The sequence below is a fragment of the Strix aluco genome, chromosome Z, assembly GCF_031877795.1.
Source record: "Strix aluco isolate bStrAlu1 chromosome Z, bStrAlu1.hap1, whole genome shotgun sequence".
Taxonomy (NCBI): Eukaryota; Metazoa; Chordata; class Aves; order Strigiformes; family Strigidae; genus Strix; species Strix aluco.
The window spans coordinates 46,957,155-46,983,246 of record NC_133971.1 but is presented as its reverse complement, the minus strand read 5'-3'; the positions used below and the strand labels follow the sequence as shown (position 1 = coordinate 46,983,246).

At 36.6% G+C, this 26,092-nt stretch overlaps 1 protein-coding gene across 1 annotated transcript in view; it reads left to right on the top strand.

The window, feature by feature from the left end:
* Nucleotides 1-26,092, top strand: part of PRDM6 (PR/SET domain 6) — a 72,986-nt gene that overhangs the window by 42,332 nt on the left and 4,562 nt on the right. The window contains exons 3-6 of the mRNA XM_074813353.1: nt 6,558-6,685; nt 10,378-10,502; nt 13,593-13,935; nt 23,306-23,482. Of these exons, the coding sequence (XP_074669454.1) occupies nt 6,558-6,685; nt 10,378-10,502; nt 13,593-13,935; nt 23,306-23,482 (773 nt within the window). The remainder of the gene's footprint in view (nt 1-6,557; nt 6,686-10,377; nt 10,503-13,592; nt 13,936-23,305; nt 23,483-26,092) is intronic.

Here is a 26,092-nt window from a genome sequence, read left to right as displayed (position 1 = left end):
AATAATGTCCATACAGATGAATAGGGAACTTGTCCAAATGTTTCAGCTTATAGTAAAATGAGATTGCTGACATGTATACTATTATTTTTTTATATCAGTTTTATGTGTGTAGTTGGTTATTACAGATTCAGTAATATTTATTAGGCATCAAAGTTAGAGGTATCACAATGTGATAAATACACATTTCTTTATACTGGTTAAGAATAATTTGCCTCTTTACTGTATAGGTAACCTAAAGGATAGTATGCCATTTACAAAGTATTTCAGTGTTTGAGATGTGGTCTTTGTAAAGGATGTGATTATATAATGTTATTATTATCTATCAACGTCAGTGTTTCTTTTTAGTTAAGCTATATTTGGAGACTTTTCCATACATTGCAGTTTGTTTGAGAATTTCATTATATTTCATAATTTCTATTATATAGGGACACTAAGACTTCTTAAAATGGATTCTGAACAGCCTGACTTGGTCAGCAAGGTAGTGAATGAAAGCAGAAAGATGTGATGGCTAAATGCATGATTGTTTCTACACAGCTTTCTCATTCAATGTGTAAGAGGGAGAAGATGCATATTCAGAAGGGCCCTCCTCCTCTAAACCAGATGCCCAGCTCCTAATATTAAAGACAATTGAAGTCTAAAAGCATTCATTCTTCAAACAGTTGTTATTATCAAATACGAACCCAGCTGTAGCTTGATTTTGAGCCTAAATTATGCTCCTTAAATGTAATCTATTCAGGGTATTTTGTCAGTTGTCTCCTCTCTTTCAGTTCCTGCAGCATCTTCTGAACGTTTCAAACTTTCTAGATAATGAGGTCCTTTGGCAGTGTGTTGATTCAGAGGGAGCTAGGCACCAATGTACTACACAGAATCCAACTTAAATGAGTAAGTTATCAAGTCATGCATACAATCCAGTTTGCTTTCAGTTTGACAAGATTAGAAATGCTAACAAATAAATAATGTACACGTCATAGTAAACACTAGAATCCATTGGCATTTTGCTTAACAATCACTGCCTTAGGCAAGTTGAATCACTGAATTTTACTGTGCACTTACCTGTGTGAGTCTCAGACCTTTTCAGAAAAGTGAATGTTTGCTATTTCTTCTGCTTTACCAAGGAACTAACCTTCCTTGACATTTATTAAGATGGCTGTAGAGCTCTGTTCTACCAGCACTGCCACTGAACAGTCTCTCCCAGTCTATCAAAGCATATATGTATTCAACTTTACTTACAGTACTAGTTTATTCCAGGGGATGAATACAATGCTGTAAAGCAAATTAAAAAAAAAAAGGGGGGGGGGGGGGGGGGGGAGATAAAGAAATGTCAGTTTCCTTCAAAGGAAATAATCAAATAGTGGAACCAGTCTAAAGAGGACTATAGCAGACACACAGATCCTGGGCCTTTTTGCCTGAAGCTTTCTTCTCCACATATCCAAATGAACAAATAGACAGAGAAACACAGCCTGAGAGGCTGAAGAGTTATGGGCCATAGGGAGGAAACTGGACCCCAATGTTTAGGATGCATCAGAAAGATTCTGTCAGGCAGTGGGTCTCGCTGGCTCTGACAAAGCAGGGATGCTCTCTCTAGCTTCAAGAATAGGCTTTATAGGTCTAGTCTAGACTGTAATCTTCCATAACTGCACACCTTTTACAGACTGTCAGCTAAGTACCCAGGTTTATAACCATTGCTCTTTCTGGAATTGTTTTCAACTTCTGTTTAGGATACAGTCACCTGTAGAGGATGTAGTGTTGTTATGTCAAAAGCAAGGTTTCACAGTAGTGAGATTTGCCTAATGTAGAGATTATTCAGTTCTGATATACAAACCAGTGAAGGAAGAAGCTTTCAGTGTTGCTGAGTCTTGTAGGGTCATACATTGTTATAGAAAGAATATAACTTGTATGGATCCTACCACATCTGACAATTCAGTCTGTTTCATCAGACTGTTACAACCGTTTTCTCTGTATTTTCAGTAGTTTAGAGTACATCTGTGTTTTTTAAATGCACAGTTGGTGATTTATGAAATGTTTGTACTCATCAGAAGTACTCCTTGCTATCTTGACTCTTCCCACTGAAGTCAAGGGTAGAACTTCTTGTGGGAGGAGAAAGCTAATGCTGAGTGATTTGAAAATCCTATGACCTTATGTATGTGACGTTAATGAGAATAGCAGTGAACAGCAAAAAGCAAGATTGTCTACTAATGGTAAGAATTAATTCATGCATGTTTTGCGGTTTTCTTCACATCTCTTTTGATGTCTTGCAACATAAAAAATGGTTCTAATAACTACTTTTACAATACAAATGTACATGCAAAGAAAAATTCTACTTTCAGGACCAGACTTTTCTCCCTCTGTCTGGAAGGAGAATGAGAGGTCAATTAAATTGTATGCTAATACCTTTTTTATTTGACTAAATGGAAAAATAAAATGCAGGCAGAATTTCTAAAGACACAATCCTTTAGCAGGCCATGGAAAGAGAACAAAGGAAAGCAACAGATAGAGAGGAAGGAACTCCAACAAACTAACCATTTTTGCTCTCCCTGTCTCTTCTGTGAAATTGTTTTTAATAGCTTCATATCTTGGCTTTCTCTGCAGCTGTGCTATTACATTTGGGCTCCTCTATTCTAAAATTCTGTGGCTTCTGTACCAGAAACTGGAACAACAGTCTTTATTACTGGAATTACCTTTGCCCCCATCTATCCAAGGGAGCAAGACTGACTATGTCAGTACTGAAGTAATTGAGAGTTCTCAGAAGGCTCTTTAGCGCTCTGTCTTATCTGTTAATACTACTTAAATCTTACATGGTCCTACCTAGACTTGGTATGTTGCCAGAGTGACAGATGTTCCAGCAACTGTTGTTTATTTTACTTAGTAATGGTTGTTCATAGAGCATCACTTATATGAGATGTTGTGTGCTTTAGAAATTATATTATTATTGCCACTATGTGTTGTTATTATCATTGTCATGATAAGTTTCAGTATCTAGAGCCTCCAAATAATTATCAATAACCAATCCAACAGGTAATAAATCCAGTCCTTCATATTTAATTTATATTTGCACACTGTTACAAGATGAACCTGATCAGTATTAGTACATTCGTATCCTACCTGCTTTTTCTCATATTTCCCACTTGGAATGCATGTGTAGGTCATGAGTATTGGTGGCACCCTGTAAGAAATTTCATCATATACCTCATGCCTTTCTGTATTTATGTCTTGGGTGTTTGTAAGGAAAGAAATATAAAAAAAGGAAAAGACAGGACTTGAATTGTGCTGGTTATACTTTGGAATTACTTTCTTGGAAAATGAAACTGTTTCTGTTGTATTCTGAAATCAAAGGATGACATTTGTAGAATAATAATATGCTTCACATTCTGAGTCTCTTGATATGTAACATACCAGTGAACTACTTGTAAATAGTCAAGAACCTGTTAAGAAGTTAATTAATTATATAGGAACTGCTAAGGAGGAATGCAAGTCATGTTAAATGAGAAGGTGAGTGTGGTCCTCTTTTATCAGACTCTGGTCTCTGCAAGCAGTCTGGTGCATTCCTCAAAATTGGAACAGACCATAAAAAAAAAAACTTAAAGCTTTGAAACACTTAAAGAAAAACAAAAAGTCCCTTAAAACTCAGCAAAAAAACAGTTAACAAGTATTTTGGGTCAGAAGAGGGAAAAGATCCAGTGAGCAGTTTAGGTAACACTTCCATGGTAACCAAAGTAGAAAAATGAAATAAAAAGTTTTGTTTCCACTGCTTAGACCAATTACTGTTGTGAGATACAGAAAAAAATGCACACATTCTCCATAGGGATTTGGAGAAATGGTATTTTACTTTGCCATGAGGCTCTTGCAATGTGTTAAAAGTTATGCCACTTTAGATGGATGTAGTGATCTAGTGAGGTAGTCAGAGATTTTCAGTTACATTAGTTTATCACAAGATTCTGCAGTAGTTTTTTTAAATAATACTGTGAGTGTTTAAGTAACACAGATGCAGGCAAATATGTATATCCATATAGTTTGTTATAATGCCTGGTTTCACAGTTTATGCTACAGGTTTGCTTTTCCTCTCTTATGGTAGGTCATGGTTTGCTCTCTCATGATAGTTTCTTCAGGCAATTATACAGTGGTTGCCAGATTTAGGCAACTGGAAAATGAATAAGAAATGGTGCACGATGGTAATATGAATAATAATAACCACATCGGTTAAGTTTTTTCAGATTTTAACCTGTATTATGCAATTTGACAAATTAACAGAATCAATGTAGTGTTGCTATTTCCCTTCTAAGGTTAGGGTTTCTGCTTCCTTACAGCTGGTTTTCATTCCTATAAGAGCAGGGATGAGAACGCTGTGGGATGGATTCTGACTATGCAGTTTAATTTGCAATGTCAGTAATATCCCCCCCAGGGAAGGAAAACGTAGTGTCACTGATCTAACCATCAGTACTTGCAAGAATAAAGCATTTGAAAATATTTAGTCTTGCTTGTAGAGCAGTCCTTCCTACTCCAGGCCAAGGCCTGAGAAGGTTCCAGTCCTGCATTTTCATGGCAGGTTTTAATTTCTGTTGTCAGCTCATGACCGTCCATATACACAAAGTTCTGAGTAGGTCCCTGTGTCTAGATATGGCTGTCAGTACTGATTATGGCAGTCTTCTTTGTCTTTCCTGTTTCATATCATCTGGGGATTAGGAAGCTATCAGCTCTTTATTTATGGGAATTGTGTTTGCCTCACGTTAAGCCATATATTGTTATGTTAGTAAGCACCATGTAAATGAATAGATAATAAACACTGTGCTGAGACTGTTTGGATAGATATTGCCAAAATGGTCCCAGCCAAGCAAGCACTGTTAGTCATTAATTTTTCCTTCTCTTCCTTTCTGTAGGCTGATTTCCTGTAAAACTTTTTCATTTCCATTATAAATTTTTATTGTTTAGCATATGTTGCTCGTATATTCAACATACATTAACATGTTTACGTAAGAATAAGTCCTTGTTGATAATCAACAAGCTACTATATATAAAAAGTAAATTAAATCCCTCATACTGCAACATTTGTTTGCCTCTGAGGACCCCTTCTGATTTCTCTGACTTTATTCCATCAGTCAGTGCATGTTGGTGTAGCATCTTGCTTCTCCAACACAGGAGCATCTGGCCAGGCTCCACCTGGTCCTTGTCACAGTCACTCAGGAACAAACGATAAGTATCTCTGTGGACACTTCCGTGTCTCTCATTCTTTAACAATGGATATATTGCTCCTGATTACTCCCAGTCTCTCTTGGTCAAAAGCAAAAACGAGGCTGTCTTCTGAATTTGAGACTGTTATGTGGTGGAGTAAAGAACTGGATTTCGATTCCTGTGTACGTTCTTGTGTGCATTGTAGGAAACATTCTTTTAATAAATCAGAAATATTGAATATAGTCACATAATTTCTGTGATTATTCTCTTGATATTGAAATAAAAATGCAAGATTTTTAATTTGCTTGCTCTAGAAATGTTCAATTCAATGTAATAAATGTGCTTCCTTTTTAATTAGCAGAATTAGTACTTTCAAGAAGACATTGGTTTAGGCTCATGCAATTTCAAAAGGGATAACATTTTGGGGGTAAGATCATTAAAGCAGATGGTGTCTGTGGAGGGGCAAAAGATCTGAAGAACAGCTTTGCATCAGATAAGCACCTAATTGTTCAGATGCATTTCTGAAGTTGAACAAAGTAGTTGCGTAACAGGTAAAAATCTTGTTAGACCATGTGCTTTTACTAGGAATAACACTTCCTAGATAATATTTTTTAAGCAGTCAGAAGAGCAGGTATGCATGAAACATGTATCTTTTAATTTCAGAGCCATCAGAGCAATTTTATTCTTTGACTTCAGAGGGACCATCCATGAATAGCGACATACTACTTCTGTCTTTTTTTAAAATGACTGTAACTAGTTCTCATGTCCTTAGCAGGGATATAATGTTTAGAAAGACCTTGATTCCCTCAGGACTGATTTCTCATTTACTACTTCAAAAATTATATGTCTTAGGGGAACTTCTAAAGGCATCTTCAACTCTGTTTTTCCTTCTAGTCTCATTTGTTTTGGTATTATGAATCGTATAACTCCCTAATGTATCATGTGAGGTTGCTGAAGTACATGCTCTTGCTGCAACTGAGATGTGAGGAAAAGGATACTTGTTTAGGGGTTACTACTGCCCCTTGCTCAGATGTTTCAGCCATTTCAATGCAGGCTTTACATCCAGATTTTCTTGTTTGTCTGGCAGTTCATTATTTAAGGCCAGCCTGTCAAAATAGGTTAAATATTCTTTGGGAAACATAGTCACATCTTTGAGACACCACAAATATGTTTAATACAAAAAGATTGGCTTGATAAAAGAAGCATGATAAACTTGCATCACTCAAAATACTCTTCTGCTGTTCCGTGTAGATTTTTAAGAGCCTCAGTACATAATGACAAATCTCATGGCAATAAATTCCTGGAAAAGGCACAGAGAGACATCAGCAGAGCAGTGAAAATGATTGCTGATGATTTGTTCTAACTACTTGACCTTGTGACATCTCCCCCAGATATATGACCAAGATGGGACACTGCAGCACTTTATTGATGGTGGAGAACCCAGTAAGTCAAGCTGGATGAGGTATATCCGATGTGCAAGGCACTGCGGGGAACAGAACTTAACAGTCGTTCAGTACAGGTAAGGTACATTTTGATTTACTCAATGCAACAAACCGGAAATATTTTTAGTGAAAAGGCAGGCTGTAGTTGTCACCAGTACTATTGCCTTTGGTTGCAAAGACAGTAGCAGAGCTTTTGTGAATGTGGTTGGGGCAATACAAAAGCTGCAGAGTGTAGTGAAGATGAGTTTAAGTTTGGTTGCCCTGAGCTGAAGCCATTGTGGTAAGCATGCTGGACCTGGAGCTCCTGGGAACAAGTATGGCCCTAGGCTACTCGTGTGACTTCCACACTGCACAGAGCCCTCTGCATATTTTCAAACCGTCTGATCAGAAGCAGGCCAACACAAGCAATCTTCTGCCCTTAAAGGTGCCATGTGCTAGAGGAAGGGTAAAAATGGCAGGAATTTTGAACCCAAAGGCTTTCTGGGAGTCCGTCATGAGACATGTATACACCTAAAGCTTATACACTGAGTGCACCTGCTAGCCAAGATTGCTAGTGCTTGTTCCTCCTTATGTCGCTGGCTAGAGAAGGTCAAAATGTGAAGAAAAATGTGAAGAAATTATGGTGCATTTTACTTTGTACTCACAAACAAATCCAGAAAACCCAGACAATGCATTACATAAATATATAATCTCAGCTATAAACAAACCTTTTGCCTCAGAATCAGAAGCAACTGCTTGGCTTTATTAAATGTGGTAGGAAGCACATCAAAGAATGCCCCGGGCTTGCCAGTTGCAGTGAGCAGTCCTGATTTTTGCTGGTTGCTTTAGAGAGTGGAGTTTCTTTTCTTTAGGAAGAAAACTTATTTCAGGTACCTTTAAAATTAAAAATAAAACATACAAAAGCCAGCTAAAATGAAATATATATAAAGTTTGATTATCCCATAGTGTTCCAATTTAACAATGGTGAAATTGTTCAATTGCATTTTCAGCTTTTTTATTCTCTGGCCAGTTGACTAAATAATGCCACAGTTAAAAATTAACAATACTATTTATACATTACAAATCTTTTATTATACCCTTAAATATCTGATATCTATAGCTAAAATCCCATTGGATTTTAAATAAACATGCTGGATAATGAATAAAGATTGCCGCGATGAAAGAGTATTTTTGTAGGTATCTTGTGAACTATTCCTCAGTGTGGTGGTGTGTGCACACACATATATATATATAAAAATAAGAAAAAAAAAATGAGTACACATATATAGATGACAAACCTAAATGAAAAGTGAGCATGAGAAAGCCATTACACATCTGTCAATATTAAGTGGATTTTACAACTCTCCTTTCATGATAGAGTTTCTACTTAGAGTTCCCTCTGTTGATCTGTTTTCGATTACTTCAGATCTTTATAAAATGAACTACAAAAACACAATTTAAAAAACTGGCATCCATCACCAGTGACTGCATCCAAGTGTAAGAAAATAGAAAAGTTGGATACTGAAAAACCAGCCTAATTTTTATTGTACATGGACGTCCTCCTCACAGAAAGTCAGCTGGTTTAAATTCATTCTGTTATGATTTGTAATATCTAAATGGAATTTTCTTCAAAGTGCTCTTGATTGATTGACCCTTAGCTGAACGTTTTGTTTTTATTTTGAGGCTGACAATAATGTTTGTTGGCATGTGTTCTGCTTCAACTGCGTTGGGACGCCATGAAGCTATCTTTATGAGTCATCCAACCACAATACTAAATACATGTCAGCAAAGGAAATATTATCCGAAAAGGGAAAAATCCCTTTGATGTACTTCAGCATGCAGAGATTTCTGCGAGTTTTGGAAGCTCTGCACGCTTGTAAGGGATGGTGTACGCTTACACTTCTTTTTTCCCTGCCTACTCCAAGCCTCACAGACCACCCATTGCTCAAAAACAGTTCTGCTCTTTCAGCGGCAAAGTGTGTCATTTGGTTTTAGCACATTCATTTGCCGGGCTGCTGTGTTTATGTTAAGGGAAGCCAAACTGAGAGATGAAATGTTACAAGGGTGAAGTACAAAGTAGACTCAATTTTTCTCAAGTTAGGAGATGCTGGTAATTTATAGCATGGCTCCAATTTTCATTTTTGTGTAACAGTGGAAAGAATTAATGAAATGCACAGCTCTGGGAAGAAAGAGAGGGAGAAGAGGAGACGAGAAGGAGGAGAAAAGGAGAGGGGGAGACGCAAAGGGGAGAGTTTTTGTCAGATATTCATAGAAGGGTAGGAAAACCGTTCTGCTTAGCTAGCAGTGCCCTCCTGAGACAGGGTGGCAGTAAGCGAGGAAAATAACAAGATAAATGAAATTTTTGCAGCTGCTAGTAAAATATTGAGAATCTGCACTTTTTTATTGATCTTTATGATCCTGTTGCCAAGAGCCACTTTGCGGTGACAAAATATGTTGACAAGTGCATATCTCACTGCCATGAAAAATGTGGTAAAAGATTCTCCTTATGTCTGCAGTGTTATACAAGGAACAAATTGCATCGCTACAGCCAATTCTTTATAGAAAGTCTAAATTTAAGGCCTACCAACCCTAAACACTTTTATCTTGAACTTCAGGCTAACGTTTGTAGCAATTCTTCACTCAGAAAACCGGTTGAGGCCTAACATTTTTTTTTGGTCTATAGATGGTTTTCTGCCTTACATAAGCTGTTATAAAAAATGGTCATTTCTTGGTACTTTGACTGTATCATTTTGGTATGTAATTCTTCAGTGAGACTGGAGTGTTCTTCTTGTATATATTGAATTTCTATCCATCTCACAGGAGTGTGTTTTTACTGTCCCATGTGAAGCCTAAGGGAAAGCCGCTACAAACTGATAACATTTTTCTTTTATCTTGTGCCTGATTCTAACCTTACGCAGTTTTTGCCTGCATGTAAATCTGTTCACTGTAGAAGTATCACTCTGAAGCTATTTACATCAGTGCAAGATCAGAGTAAGGTTCTTGTTTTTATGCTAGAGAATCTAGGATTTTTCCTATTTTTTCCCTCAACTCCCAGTTCAGTGGTCTAGGAATATCCACAGTCTTTTCCCACAGAGCAATGTGGTAACATATCACATTTATGGTAAAACTAATTTATACTTACTGAAGGATCATTGATGTTACATTGATGCCATACAGGGGAAGATCTTATGGTGGCATGCGCAGATTAACCCTGTTTTTTTATTTCCCTAAGCCAAAGTCTATTCTACTCAACAACCCAAGATATCTCTCTCTCTGGTGGTATATTGCTGTAATGAAAGGCCACATCATGCTACTACAAATTTCTTGCTAAAAGAACTTATTCAAATGAAAGAACTGTTGTCTATTTACCCCTAAAATATGTTAACTTTAGCTTAGATGACAAATGCTAAGCTGTTTAAATGGCTGAACTTAGTGAACTCTGTGTACCACTCTGATGTTTGTACTGTGTGAAAAAATGTAGCATTTCTAAAATCACTTTAAAAGGCACATTGCAAGAAAATATCTGTCTTGTCATAAAATCTTGGTGCTTTTAAAATCTTAGTGTTTAAATTATGTTAGGTACAAAGTGCCTGTAAGCCCTTTGTTAGACTGTGCTACAGGAGCAAAGTCCTTCCTTAATGATAGACTTGGTTTTAAATCAGTAAGTTTTTCATTTAGTTATCTGCAGAAATGCTTCCAAAACAATGGATTTATACTGCAATACTGTGTATGATAAGAGGAAAACATTCTATTCCTAAATTAGGCAATTTTTTATTTTTCTCTTGATTAGGTCAAATATATTCTATCGTGCTTGTATAGATATCCCCAGGGGCACCGAACTGTTGGTGTGGTACAATGACAGCTACACATCTTTCTTTGGAATCCCTCTCCAGTGTATTGCACAAGATGAAAATTGTAAGTTCTTCCTTGCATTTCTACCTGTTTCCTGTTTCATACCCAATTCCTGTTTCATACCCAATCAGCTATTTTCCTAGAGTATTTTAAGACATACTAAATGAAAGTATTATATGTTTAAGGTAAGCTTGATGTGTACAAAATAAAACCTGAAGCTGATACACTTAAGTTGTGCAAAATCATCGTATGGTTATCTATTAAATTGAGGTGTTTGGAAGTGTGCAGATATGTGCAAATAAATAGCAGATTTCCCACCACGGCAGCCCCACATAGTTTGGTAGTGTGTAGAATCACTCCTCCTTATAAGGGATTCATTCCTAGTCTATTCTTAACCAATTTGCTTTGCCCTCTCCATTGTTATCAGATCTATCACAGAACACTGTCTTGCCAAACCAGTAATGTATTGCAGGTCCACGAGGCCTCTGTTAGTGATTCGTCATTCTATTACCACTGAGTATGCAGAGAAAAACTTTGTCTGACTGATTGTAGAGATGAGATCCTTGTGGTTAAAAGGTAAAAGCCATCTCTTCTAAATATAAACTGAGTGTAAGTAGCCTGAAATTACAATGAACCTCCATTCCATCCTGGCCATCCCCATTTCCATCCATTCTTCTATCCTTTCTCAATATTTTATTTTTAGTTTGCTAGGAATCATCACAAAATTAAACATGTATCATAACACAGACCCAGTGCAATCTAGTGCTGGATACCTTTGTCTGTAACGGGAATGGGTGATCCAAGCATGCCCTTCAGTTTCACTGTTTGTGTATGGAACTTGATTAGAGCTTGCATCAAAGACCTCTCTTCCATTTTGACAGCTATGTGTATCTACGTGGTGGAAGAAACCAATAATGGATGCCTGATTGACTTTGGTCTAAAGTAACCTTGTGGCTGACCATGCTTAATCAATTTAATCAATGTATTCTTTTGGTCAGGTACTTGGATACTTAAACAGCAGTGCTAGGATGAACTCGTGTCTTGTAACAACTTAAATACTGAACCATGCAGCAATAAAACAGCAAGATAGCAGGGATTAAACTGTCAAAAATAAACATCCTTTCTCATCTTAAGTTTTCAAATCTGTTGGTCTTGAGAAAAGTTTAAAAGAAATTTAATTACTGACAATAATGTTTGCTGATAAAACTCATGCTTTGCAGTGTACAATATAGAAATATTGTTCTTTCTTTCATGAGCTGAAGTTTACAAAACCTTTATTTGAAAAGCAAAACCTTATGGCTAAAATCTCTAAATATTGTCATTTGCTATTTTGTTGTGAGAGAAACCACAGTTTCATTCACAGAGAGACTGACACGAGTAGATGAAAATTATCTCTGAGCATTGAGACAACTGCAGACTGGGTTAAGTGCCACTTAAGCCCTCAGAGTAGACCTTCTGCATAGGGGTATTTTCACCCAGTACAAACTCTGCTTTTGTTACTTAGGTCTTTAATATCCTGATCTTATTGCTTCTCTGGACTTTTATGAACACAATTACAAAAAAAGGTGATCTGCTTCTTGTGTGGGAATGTTGGGGCAAAATGAAAGTATACAAATTGTCCATTGTACTGAAGAGACATAGATGATGCATTATAGGTCTGGAAACTTGTGATGGGCAGTCCCATCAATGTAACTATACTTAGAAATCAGGTCCTCAGATACTCCAGAAAAGAATAGCCTAGAAAGGACCTCAACAATAAGTAAATTACATAGCATGTGATATTATAATATTGGAGTCATTATGATTGATGGAAGATATTAGAACATAACTCTGTGAAGTAACTTTCATTATTTAACATATTACCAAAATATTAGTATGTATTACTTTTTTATTGTATATTAAATACTGTTGGATGATTCCAGCTCACAACTGAAATTTAATTCTCATATTTCATCATGATTTACCTTAAAAGAGTTGCAGTTTCTAACCACCTGTTTAGTAGGTGTTATGTACCTATATGTGGATATGTACATACAAATACTTTGTGACAGTAACTAAATGTGTGAACATATGTAGACATAGACATATGCATACAATATTTAATTTTAAAATCCTGATTAAAAGATTATCTCATGAGGTTGAGCATGACAACATTAGAAAACATGAGAAGATACTGGACCCAGGTGACCTAAATTACATTTCTTTTTGCATTGTGGTACAATCTTTCATTAGCTGACCCCATTTTTCCATAGGACCCTTGCTTCATTCACTGCATTATCTAGATGGTACTCAAGGAGCAAGGCAGCTGTTCAACTTTCTTCTATATGTTTGGCCTTCTGCCTTCTTTATCATGCAACATTCAAATTCAGCACTAAATCACTTCTTTGTGAGAACAGTATATTGCATTTGTTGCTGAAATATCTGAGTGCCTCATAAGCCATAGTTAATTGATAATTGTCAGACCTTCATGGGACTAGAAACAATTTTTGTTCCTATTTTGTAGGTGGAAAATTGATGCACAAAGATATCTCTGCCTATACTTTGTGTTGTCTTGTGGTGATCCAACTGTTATTATTAGCCTTAATCATACAAGACATAGTGAAGTCACTGGCTTTGTACTGTATTGGCTGTGTGACCATTTGTGAGATATAATAGTATAATATACTTAGTGGCTGCCCTTTAAAAGGATAGAGAACTATTGCTGCAGTAGATATTTAAGCCCTGTTGTATCTCAAGGAGTGTTGGAGCAAGGATTTTTTTCCCATGCTCTCAAAATTCATGCTTGTCTGTGATATAACAATTGGACACGTTGACTGCAACATGCAGAGTCAGGGTATCAGAAGTGCAGCAGCACTTTCTTTCAGATGGAAATCCCATGTGCAATAAATGTATACCACGGTCAGGCTTCTCTGAGTCCTTTCAGTTTCAGACGCCCCTTTACATGAATTTTCATTTCAGTGTCACAGAATCAACATCATCCATTCAGATCATTGTCTCATTCAAGCCCATTTTTTGTGCATTGTTAAAATAAAGTTGTTTAATTCTAGTGTCAAGAAAATGGATGTTGGTATTTTTTTTTGGTATCTCCCAACACTGTATTAGTTTTAAAAAGGCATAAAAAGGATCTTATTTACTTTTCTTGTTTTCTCCCAGTGAATGTCCCTTCGACTGTAATGGAGGCCATGTCCAGACAAGACACCCTACAGCCATTTAATAAAAGTAGCAAACTATCCCCTGCCACTCCACAGCGATCCATAGTATTTCCACAGACTCCGTGTAGCAGAAATTTTTCTCTCCTGGATAAGTCTGGGTCCATCGAGTCAGGATTTAACCAGATCAGTGTCAAAAACCAACGAGTTCTTGCAAGCCCAACTTCAACAAGCCAACTAAATTCTGAGTTCAGTGACTGGCATCTTTGGAAATGTGGGCAATGCTTTAAGACTTTCACCCAGCGGATCCTCTTACAGATGCATGTGTGTACGCAGAACCCTGACAGGTAAAGCCCAGGCTCTCTTTATTTCTGTATCTACTGATAGCCAGATCCACTGCTTTCTTCTTTTATCAAGCTGTTATCATTTCCAAAACCAAACCATTATTAGGAGAGGCCTGTACGACATAATTCATCTTCAGCTGTGTGAAGTAAGCCGATAAAAACCATTGCTTGACTTCACTATTTGTAAAAACACTTGGTGCCTAAATGTGCAGATAAAAGGAAATAGCTAAGGATATAATCTTGGTTTTGGAATGGTTTGGTACATCTGATGGAGACAACAAAATAGAAGGAAAATATATGAATATCATAGATGGAAAAATGAGTTCAAGATAATTAAAAGTCTCTATGTCTTCCAAAGATAATCTAACTTGCAGCTCAGTGGCTGTCACAGTCATTTCAGGGTTCACCTATAGTGTGCAATGTGTATGAACTTAATTAAGTACTAAGAGGTAATGAATTGGAATTTTTTGCTTAGTACTATTTTTCTTCAGAGCATACAAACCCATAAATCGTGCAAAGCTGTCAAAAGGAAATACCTACTCCACTAGTGATGTGGAGGAAAACAGATGCCACTTATTCAATAAACTAATATCCACACAGAAGAAAAATGTTGACTAGATACCTCAGAGTCAAAGTTGGTTTGAAAGTTTGTCAATACAGAATTTTATGGCCGTGAACTGAGGATGAAATTTAGCTGAACAAGTGAATTAAAATTTCAGGTACTCTGACCAGTGGCACAGTAAATATAATGGAACCATTATTTATGAATCAAAGCTGGTTTATTTGACAATTTTGATAGCTGGCAGGACAAAAGACAAAAATCAAATTAATTCAATAAAAAAGGCTGCAATTTTGTCTTCTTCAGCTGTGAAGAAAGTTTGAGCAGAACAACTGAATCCCTGGAAAGATGTTCCAAAAAAAAGCATTTAATTGTTAATTATATTTAACCAAAACACTACCGAAAAAGAGTCAACAGTGATTCTGTGCATGTGTTTGTATGCATGTCTATGTCTCTTTGTGTACATGGTTATCTATGTGTACACATCCGCTTGTGTGATTTTGTGGGTGTGAAGATACTGGAACATAAATCCAGTTTTTCAGGAAGAAATGTCAAGCATCCTAGGGGCAAACTAGATTCCATGCAAATCTTCATAGATTTTAAAGAGTTGATAATACCATGAATGCAAATAAGCCCTTTCAGCATTTTCTGAATTTTATGTTGGCCTTAACAGAAACAAACACCATGCTAAGGAAGCTGTAGGACACAACTGCCAAGTTAAATGCCACAAAGTAGAATGTAGGTCCTGAAAGGTCCACTTTCCTAAGTTTCATGGAGTCTTATGTTTCCCTTATTAAAGAATCCTAAGCATACTGTAAAACATAAAATGCTGTGTCAGGGAGTCTAGAAGAGGTATGTTGTGAGGCTCCCCCACATACTTTTTTGAGTGATTCATCCAATAAGGTGTGACACCTACATTTCACCCTTTCCTTCACTTGAACCTGTGTCTTCCTTTATGAAGAACCAAGCTGCAGATAATAGCTAATGCAAGAAAAATCTCCCCTAATGGGGCTGTTCTGCGCTCTAAGGTATAGTTAAAGATTCATTTTGCCAGAGAAATGAGGAAAAGACTATCCTACAATTAGGTCTGTCATCTTGGAGGTGAGAGATTTGGGGTTTTTTTAAATTTATTTTTATTTATTTTCTCCTAAGTATGTTGTGTCAGATATTGCCTGCAACACAAGCTGGATTTTAAGTCTTCCCCCTTAGAAGTGAACACCCTCATTAGCAGGTTACTGATGCATGATGTCTTACTGTTTTGTCTCTCTTGTGCCTACCTAATTTGTTCATGCAGAACAGCTTCAACAACAAGTGTAGAGTTTTTTTAGCATAGTTGGAAAATTATCTAGATCAGAAGACAAGTTGGCTCTCCCAGGAGCAAAGAAAGCAAAGGGTGATTAAAGAAAGGACTCAGCAGGGTGGAGAGGAGGTAAGTAAAGACTCTGAGTTGTAAGTGTTGAATCCCAGAAGCTTTTAGGAAGATTTAAAACATAATAGCTAATGCCTTTTTCTGAATATTGGTACTTGCTAATTTAGCTGATTTCCTCTTTGGCTTGTTGTGGATCCCGTTCTTAAGAAACTTTTTCTTAAATAGAGAGAATAGAACTTAAATGAGGTTGCAATATACACTTAGGATCAATCTGTTGCATAAATACTAGGTACTGAAGTGCTCTGTTCTGTGACACCTGTGTTCCCTCTGTACTGAAAAATGGCTTACATCTGTTTTCATAAAATAAATTGTGCAGACTCCTTGTGGAGGCCAGTTTTGTAAAGCCTTCTTTGTTCCTGTGAGGTGTGTCATCAACATAACTGCTGTAAAAGCATTTCCCAATAGGTTTTCTTTACAGCATTATGTGGGACGTCAGTCACATGAATCGGTTTAATCTCACTGTAATTCATTCACTGTTTGAAATTACCAAACCAGTAGTTACTGCAGGTCATAACTGCCCTAGGATCTGGGTTCTTATATCCCTGGTTAGAATCATTACAGGTTGAGCTTATATCACAGGCAGCTTTTTGTCTTTTAGCAGGTACCGGTATATCAGCTATTTAGAAATACAGTGACTAGAAAAGGGTTGTCTTTGGTTTCGTAAACATATTGGATTTCTCCAGATAAAATATTCCTAAAGTGTTGTACAAAATTTCCTGGAGAGAAGAAAATAGGGTATGACTTGTGAAAGAGTACCTGCTTGCCAGACTTAAGTACTGGGTGCAACTCTGGTTTGTATTTTCTCAATGATATCTGCAGCATTGCTCCAGCTGATAAACAGCTCCCCGTTTATTGTCAGCAATTTGTGAGCACACCAGCCACTGTATCTTTGATGTGACTGAAGCAGCAAGGCCTGTCTTCTCTAGGAAATGACTTAGACTATCTGTTCTGACTTGGTATTTGTTTTTCAACAATGCTGATTACCTACAGCATGAGGCAGAGAAAACATCTTTGAATCTCTACAGGAGTCCAATTCATGGACTGAATTTTGAGAAAAGTAGACTACTTGGGGCTTGAGAAATTAAAAAAATAAAATTACTTTAAAGCCACTTAGGCTCAGAAAATATCTGGATGACAGCAGACATAAAAAAAAGGCCAAAATACACTTAATTCCATCATGCAGTAGGAAAGAAATGGTCCTATTTAACAAGCAGATGATTTAATAATTAAAAATAATTTTTAAAAAGTGATAAATCCATAATAGGGAGAATTATTAAAATAATCTGCTGTGGTTTTTATGTTAGATTAAGTTTATTATTTTAATTTAAATTAAAATGAATTTTAAATCTGGTTTACTTAGAGTTTACTTCTCCCTTTCCACCGAGCTTTTTTTACCTTGTTATATTTTGTAGGTCTCCTCTTTGAACTTAATTGTAATTAGAGCTGGATTTGGTATGGTAGGTGAAGATTTAAATCTATCAAGATTTGAATTCTGGGACTTTCTGAGCCTTTGGGACTTTTTTTAAGCCTTGCCCAAGCAGCAGCTCTTTGAGGAACTATTTATTTTGTCTTCCATTTTTTGTTTTTGGGATTTGTCTTGTTTTGTTTTTTTCTTCCCCCTGCTACAGAAGTTCCTAACAATCCTATTTGGGGGGGCTTCAAAAAGGGTTAAGCAAAAGCCTTTGATCACGGTGAAACATTTTTAGAGCAATATTTTAAAATTTTTTATTTTTTTAACAGCAACCATTTTTCTGATGATGATGCAGTTTCTTTTCATGACAACTTTCGTCTTTCTCACTATGATCACTAGATGTATTCATGTTGATGGCTGTAGTTCCTAAAACCTGTCTGTGGCACATTTTCATATATAATATGTATATCTCTGTGCTATATATATTCTCATTGATTGCCATGTATTTAAACTGATAATCTGAGGGAAAACCCACTCTGTAAGTGTGTCTGTGACTGATAGATTGTGGGTGTTATCTGGCCTCACAATTCTTGTTTACTCAAAAGATACTGTACTCATGTTTTGCTGTAGCATTTCAATATTAAATTGTGAGGTTTTTTTAAAAACAGGAGCTTGGAGTTTGAAGTTGCCAATTTAATAGATCCTTTTCACTAAAATCGTGGCTCAGCCCATTTTGAGTTTATCTTTATCAGTTCTGTGTCTGTGACCTTGATGTTCTCCCCAAGTCCATTAATTAATTTAAACATCTCCCAAACCAGACCTAAAAAAAGTAAATGTTGTAGGCAAGAGTTGTCTATTTCTGTTTATAGAGTGGATATGCAATATTGTTCAATTAAAATAAATATCATGCTGAATTTAATGCTTGTTCCTGCATAATCTTTTCACAAAAATTTACAAACTTTCAGTACTCACTTGATACTAAATAAGGGTGTACAGAGCAGCACCTCTCCCCGACAGCTTCAGAAGTTTGAAAATGTTTCAAGTGCTCTAACTTTCTGCTTTGGCTAGTTTCTCCACAAATATTTGTAAGAGACAATCCCAGAACTCCCAGTGGGTCCAGCTCTGTCATCCCTGCTGCTGCATGGTGCCTGAAGTGCTTGGGGCAGTAGCTGTGTTGCAGAAGGGGAACACTAAGACTGTAGGGGATGATGAGTCCAGAGGTAGTGAATGCTTCTCTGTACAAGTCACCAGTATCCTTAGGTGTCACTTTGTTCTCCAGCCTCTTAGTTCAACTTGTTAGAAGGTGCCATCCCTCCAAAATACCTTTACTTAAGGACAGCTCTGACCTAACTCCTCTGACTGCAGCTGCGCTCTTAATGCTGTGTGTTGTATGAAGGCCTCACCCTGAAAGCTGATTCTGGCCCCATTTCAACGTGCCCTGATTTCATTTTTTTTCAGAGGCTGTGGTATGACAGCTTTCCCCCTGTCACACCGTGAAACCCACATTTTGAGATCCTGACATCAATCAAGTTGTTTTTTCCCTTCTTAGTCCTCAACAAGGAGAAATGCACTTTCAACCACATGCCAGTCTCTCTTCTTTCAGCTTTTCCAGGTTTTTCTAAGGGGAAAAAATTACAGCAATGTGCTATTTTGTCTATCTGATCTGACAGTATTTAAATGATAGGGGTACAGGTATTCAGGAGCAGACAATTACAAGCAATTCCTCTTCTAAGGATTGCTCTGGGATTCCACATGACCCTTGAAAACAGCAAGTTCACTTCTGAAGAGGCCTCACTAAGAAACCTGTCCATCATAAAGGAAAGAATTTGAAAATTCAGTGCAAAATAATTGTAAGATTTTTCAGAATTCTAATAATTCTGACCACAAATTATTTATGATGTAGAAAATAAGTTTGTATTGTCTGGATGAACTTAGGATTCAGGAGTTGGAACATATATTGTTCTAGCAAAGGAACAGTACAAGATAAATAATGAAAGGCTATGTCACTTTTGCTAAATTAAAATCTAAAACCAATCAATCTAAACGTACAGTTGTCTGTCAGCAGCTATTGCAGGTGCAAAGATACGGATTTTTCTATTGTTATCCCTTAATATGCTTTGTGCATGTTTAAGGGTTCCCCTTCCCCTGCACAAAGCATGAGCTTTGGTGAGGTTCAGTAAGCCTCACAGAGGACACTGGTTTTGTACTGGTCCTATATGTGATGTAGTTTCACACAGAAAAAGTCAGCTACAAAAGTGAGAAAACTGTAACATGAAAAAACATCACCAAACAGCAAAATCATTCATGAGGTTGTCTAAATTAGGAATAAAGTATTCTTGGCTGGTTTTTTTTTGAAAATTAATTTAAAAACTTGGAAAAGCTCAAAATCTAAATAACTACAAAACCTGCAGCTATTACATTACAGTCACTCCTCTTTGAATTTCACTTTAAATGGCCTGTATTCCTATAATGGGACATGATATAGTCAGGGACTGTAAAATTAGAGTCTCTAGAAAAAGCTGGTAGACTCTACATGTTAGTAAACCTATATAGCTGATTGATGATGCATGGGGTTAATGACAACAACATAATTTTTCTAATAGAAGAGTTTGCTTCTAGATAAGTAAACTTCCTTTCTTTAAGCTCAGACAGGAAGACAGACAACTAAAAATATGTAGCTAGGTGTTTAATGGAGAGCATTAGAACTGCTTTTGATAGCTGTCAGTACATCATTCTCATCTGCACATTGCTATACATCAGTTTAGCTGTTATTAAATGTAACCTAAAAATACTATATGAGAAGATTTTGATCAGGCTTGATTTACATCTAGAAGGGTCTACAAGATCCTTTGTAGAAAATGCAATGATGAAGACATTCAAAACTATGTTGTTTCTGTTACATGAGAGCTGGAGAACAAATTTTTATAGAAAAAAATATTTCTTCAGATAGTCAGCATGTACTTTGAGGCCCCTGTTTCTTCAAACTGATTATTTTTGTGCTTGCAAATCTGCCTGTACATCTGCAAAGGAATAGTTTAGTTATGTAGGCTTTTTATGAAGTGACTGACATCCATTTTTTTTGAACATTAATTTTCTGGAGCATCAGTACACATCTGGGCAGTGACACAGCTATGCTTATATTCACATAGATACCTTGGAGCTCAAGGAGGTACAATATGTCCTCAGTTATTCCAGGGAAATGAGTTTTTCTGGGCCGGGACTACATTCAGTCTAGTAGCACATCTTTGAAAACACAGCCTATGAAGACCACTGTTTTTGTCACTACGTACCTGTTCCTTCTGTCTACAAACCTCTGCTATAAAGAGGTCACCATCTTAATTCATTATCCCAGTGCAGACCAAAGTGACGGCAGAAGACATAATGGCTACATCAAAGACAAGGCTGCTCTGCCTGTGTTAATTTACTCACTGAACCGAGTACTGCTTGTGTTCAGTCCTTCTGCACCACTTTCATTTTTTTCAAAATAACATATTGATTTTATTTTCTGCCAAGATAAATTTCTGAGCACAGTAAAATGGATACCAGAGAACAAAATGATAACTTTAATACTTATTGAATGACTTTTTTTGCTCTTGGAAAAAATAGTAGTATCCAAAAGTTGTCAAAATTTAGCATATTTGAATCTGCAGTTATACAAACTAGATACAGCATTTTAAAATTGTTATAGTATTTCAATGCATTTATAGGCTCTTTTTAAAATGAGCTTTGTTTAATGTGTACCATGTATCTAGAAAAAATTACTTGTCCTGCCCATTTTAGTATTAGTCGGAATCACCTGTATATAAGCTGGAGAAATGCATCCCCTGCAAAGAGGAAGGTAACTTCTTTAATAGTTCTCCCAAGATATAGATGAATGGAAAAAATACAGTCAAAGTGATCTAACAGTAGGTGATTTTTTACAGGGCTCTTTTTGTTGAGCATCAGCCAGTGAAATATATTCTGAATATATATATTTATATCCTTTGTAAACAAGAAATTTGTTTTGAGCCAGTGTAGGGGGTAAAAATATTTTGCTTGGCATCACAATGTTCAGTTATAACTGGTTTGAAATTTTGACTATTTACAGACAAGTTACAGTGTGACTTTTCACTATATGAAATTAATCACATTGACTGTTAAAAAAATAAAAGATTAATTGGTTTTATGTGGTGTTGTATCATTTATTGTGGTAGCTGTTAAAAATAGATAACCAGAGGCTAACAGATGTTAATGGTCCCTTTCACTATTAAAAAAATCAATGTTTCTGGGATCCAGAATATCTTAATATGTTCTTTTCACTTAAAAGTGTTTGATTTGAAAATACCCAAATAAATAAGTCTGCATTCACAAATCATCTTTGTTTTACCAGCACTTGAATTTTCATGGTGAGTTTGATAAATATTTTCTGTGCAAATTAATTATGCACTTCAAGGGAGAAGACTGGGCACACTATAACTTGTCTTTCAATAAGAGAAACAGATATTCAGTAATTATTTTTTTTATTAAAATATTATTTTACATGTATTCATGTATTTTTTTAAGGGCCACATCATCTAGGTTAAGTAACCTTCCCACAGCTTTTATATATTTCTTTCAAACTTGTTGGAAAGCAGTTAGATTTTCATATGTAAATAATTAAAATTGTAAGGTATTGAGTTATTGACCAATACTGAGCTATTAATCAAGCTAAAAAATTCTACAATCAGAGTTCAGTGCTCTGAAGCACTATAAAATAATAGTATTTGTGTTCATTGATGCAAGTAGCCACAATTAAGCAGTTCACTTGACAAATGAGATAGTTCACTTTATTTTGCACTTAATTGAATTATACATGCTTGGTCACCATTGTCTCTTTCCCTTTAGTTTTGGTTTCCAGCCATTTGAACATACACATTTATTAAAGAGAGAGCAATTAAGTTGGTGTTGGCCATTGGCTCTAGAAATGCAAACATCAAGAGCTGTGCCTTAAAATGTAAAATCATTAATATCCCTCTAGAAAAATTCTTAATGTTCTTTAAAAAAATTCTGTTGAACAGGTAGGACTCTGTCACTAACTTAAATCAAATGTGAAAAGGAAAAAACCCTGTAGGATGTTGATATTAAAATCACTTTTACCAAACAGAAAGATATAGACATTGTTTCTTCACATTTTATTTTATTTAGCAATGGTATTTGCATTTCAGCAGTCCTTCCTTACCTTGCTGTCTTGTATCCTTTTCTTTCTGTGTTTGCAGTCTGTTTGTTATGATTCTGGATTTGTAACATATCAGTCAGTTTTGTTTGTTCTGTTTGTTTTTAACAAACTGTGGTGTTCAAAACCTAAGTTCTGGGTTTAATTTCAAGATCACAAAAAAGATATTTTCAGTCTGGATGAGAAAAATGTGTTCATGAAATGGAAATATTTTCAATAGCAGTAAGAAAACAGGTAATTGTAACATGGTGGTTATTTTTATCAATGTGTCTCATTGAAAACGGTGATCTCAAAAAATCTAGATTCCTCCAAAGCAATATGAAGAATTTAATTTCTAACAGTCACAGAATCCAGCTAGGATATAGGTATAACTATCAGACATGCATTTGTAGTTAAGACTGTAGCTGGCACCAAGAGACAGAGGATTTCATGAGTGTCTTAGCTCTGATGTATGAGGATTTTTTTGTGATTAAGGAGTACCACGTTGAGTTTGGGAGAAATAAGGCAGGTATATGATGTGTAGTGAAGGCTCACTAGCTTGCTGAATGATGTTTTGTGGGGAATGATGCCCATAGTCTCTCAGTCAATTCCTGCACAAGCATTTCACATTTGCTAAAGAGGTCATGAAGTTTCGGGTATGTGTCACCTAAGAAAGCCCCACAGAAGTGCACTCGCAGTTCTGTTTGGAAATTACTGGGAAGACCAAATGTTCCTCTCCTTATGGTTTCCTGCTCACATCAGTAGAAAGCACTGACAGCACGGTGTTTCTTTTTCCCATTGCAGGCCCTACCAGTGTGGTCACTGCTCCCAGTCTTTCTCCCAACCTTCAGAGCTGAGGAACCACGTAGTTACACACTCCAGCGACAGGCCTTTCAAGTGTGGCTACTGTGGTCGTGCCTTTGCTGGTGCCACAACACTCAACAATCACATCCGGACACACACTGGGGAAAAGCCCTTCAAGTAAGTACTTGAAGCCAGCAGCCTTTGCCAGCTGAGATTAGAGAGGGAAATGCATTGCTGCTGTTCACTAGCATCACTGCTCCATGCCAGAACATGGCAGAGGTTCCCTTGAAAGCCAAGGTCAGACCACCAGATAAAACTGCTAGTGGAGTGTCTAAAATCAGAATTAAACCAGGCTTAGTTCTGGGTGCCTTGCAAGCCCTGAGTAATTTTCTGTCCTCTGATGAGAACTTGATTGTTTTAATTAATAACACACTGCTGCCAGAGAACCATAGCTGAAAATGCATTCAAAACTGGAGCAGACTATGCTGTAAGAAAATTAATATGATTCTTTGATGTCTATATGCTGAGGTAGGTGGAGCTTCACATAAAAGCTAATTTGGATGTGGTTAAATACAGGGGAGAAATATGCATCTTTTTTTAGTCTGCATAGAAAATGCAACTGTGGATTGTGGCATAAGTTTGGTAAGATCACAATAATAAATTGATAGTGTTCAGCTGTCCCAGATACAAGATAAAGAAAGAAGTCACCTGGTCAAGATGGTGGTTTTTAATTAAACAGACTCTGCTTATTTCTTCAGTTTCTGTTTACTGAAATTAAAGCCAAGCACATACCTGAGTCTCAGAAATTTTCCCTCTATGCTCACCTCCAGCCATACACAGCTGATCCAGTTGGATTTTGCCTTCTGTTGTGCAAGATTCTGCCTACCTAACAGGAGGTGTTCTCCAAGACAGAATACAAATTTTCCATATTTTTGTCTGTGTCTTTGCTGAACTGACAGGCACAAATGTTGTGGATATTTTACCTAGAACAATCCCATTTTGGAAGAAAAATAATGTATTGATATCGATGTATAATGTATTGATATCACTTCTTTTGGAAGCTACCTGATGTTCCTAGGAGGAATGGGAATACATGTAGGAGAAGGTGTGTGTCTCTCCCAGTTTTCCAAGGACTGTCTGTCATCCATCTACTTTTCTCAGTTTGTCCTTCTTTTCTACTACTGTTGTACTGTGCTCCGGGTCTGGTTAATGTAAGAGATCTCAGCCATGGGGCCTGTCAGAACCCCTCATAACAAACGCAGTAGAGATACCAGTAAAGATGCTTTGCCTCCATATATGGTTGAAAGGAAGCATGGCCTCCATATGTGTGTCTGTTGGGGACAAGGGGACAGAGCCAGGAACCAAATACTGCATATCCAGTGCAGGAGAGCTTGCATACCAGAAATCATGGCTAGGATAGTGTAGGTGGCAAAACATGGAAACTCAGACCATCTAAACATAGACTCCACTAGAGCCAGTCTGTTGAATGCTCAGAGACCATAGAAAGTCAGCCAAAAATAGTGTGAACAATCAGATTGATTTTATCTAGTTGCTGTGTAAATAGATTTTAGTAATTAATGGAAGAGGTTTCTGGGTCAAAATGGAAAATAGATTTCTTTTAATGTTAAGGTGTTACTTATGTGTAACCTTGTTGACTTCACTTAATTTTTTTCATTAACATCCTGTTTTTGTCATGTTTCCAATAGATCTGCTATTTTGCCCTATTTAGAGTCATTATTTTTCCCCTTGGTTTAGTAATTTTTTCCTTTTTTCCAAAATAGTCTTGATTACAGCACAATTTCATTTGTGAAAGGTTTAATGTATGTACTACAATTAACCGATGATCTGGGACTTGTTAGTTTCTTTTGCCCTGCTTATGCTGAAGTATTTATGTATTCTGAGATGTACCTGCCCCTTCTCAAAGCTTCAGGGCAGAGCAACAAAAAATGTAGATACTTTGTACTGCTTTTTTATCATATATGACATAATTTCATCCTTGTAAGATTTTTATTTTTCTTCTTCCTTAAACTCAAGAAGCAGCAGTACCAATTTCTCTCTGGAAGACTTGTTGAAGTATTTGCAATAAGCTGATTAGTAATTTCACAGGAAGCTAAAACTGGAGCTGCAGATCCTCCCATCCCTGCTAGTCAGATAAGGGGACACATACACCCTGATCCTGCAAGCTGTTCAAAAGGACAGATTCACCTCCCATGCAGGATTGCTGGCATTTGAGAGAGAAGAGGAAGAAAACTTATCCAGAAATTGATCCACACTCTCTGCCAGGAAAAAAGAGATAGATGCAGCTCATCTTGATGTCTCATCACCATTTAGATCCTCCTTTGAAAAGGAGGGGTCCAAGACCTGGTATTAAGTAAGCTTAGGAAAAAAAACCTCAACAAATTCTAGTAAACAACCATAAATGGGACAAACAAGATTTCTGTCTCTTGATCATGCAGTTTAGGTTTTAAAAGTTTACAAAGGGATTTTGAAAGTATGCTTACCAAAAAAGTGCAAAATGGAAAAGTCCACTGAGGTAGGGTTTTTGTACCTCAAAAAAGTCTATATTTGTGATAATGTACATACTTCTGTTGAATAATATTTTTACTATTATCAAGAACAACCATGCATGGATAGTGCTAAATTACTTAAATTCTAGCTAAGTTATTTTTAAAATAACAGATATAATTTTAAAGGTATTACTAAGTTCAATTTCATAGGTGAAAATGGGCAGTCAGCTGGACAGTTAAGCTGCATCTACTGTGAATACCATCTCACTATTTCTAATGC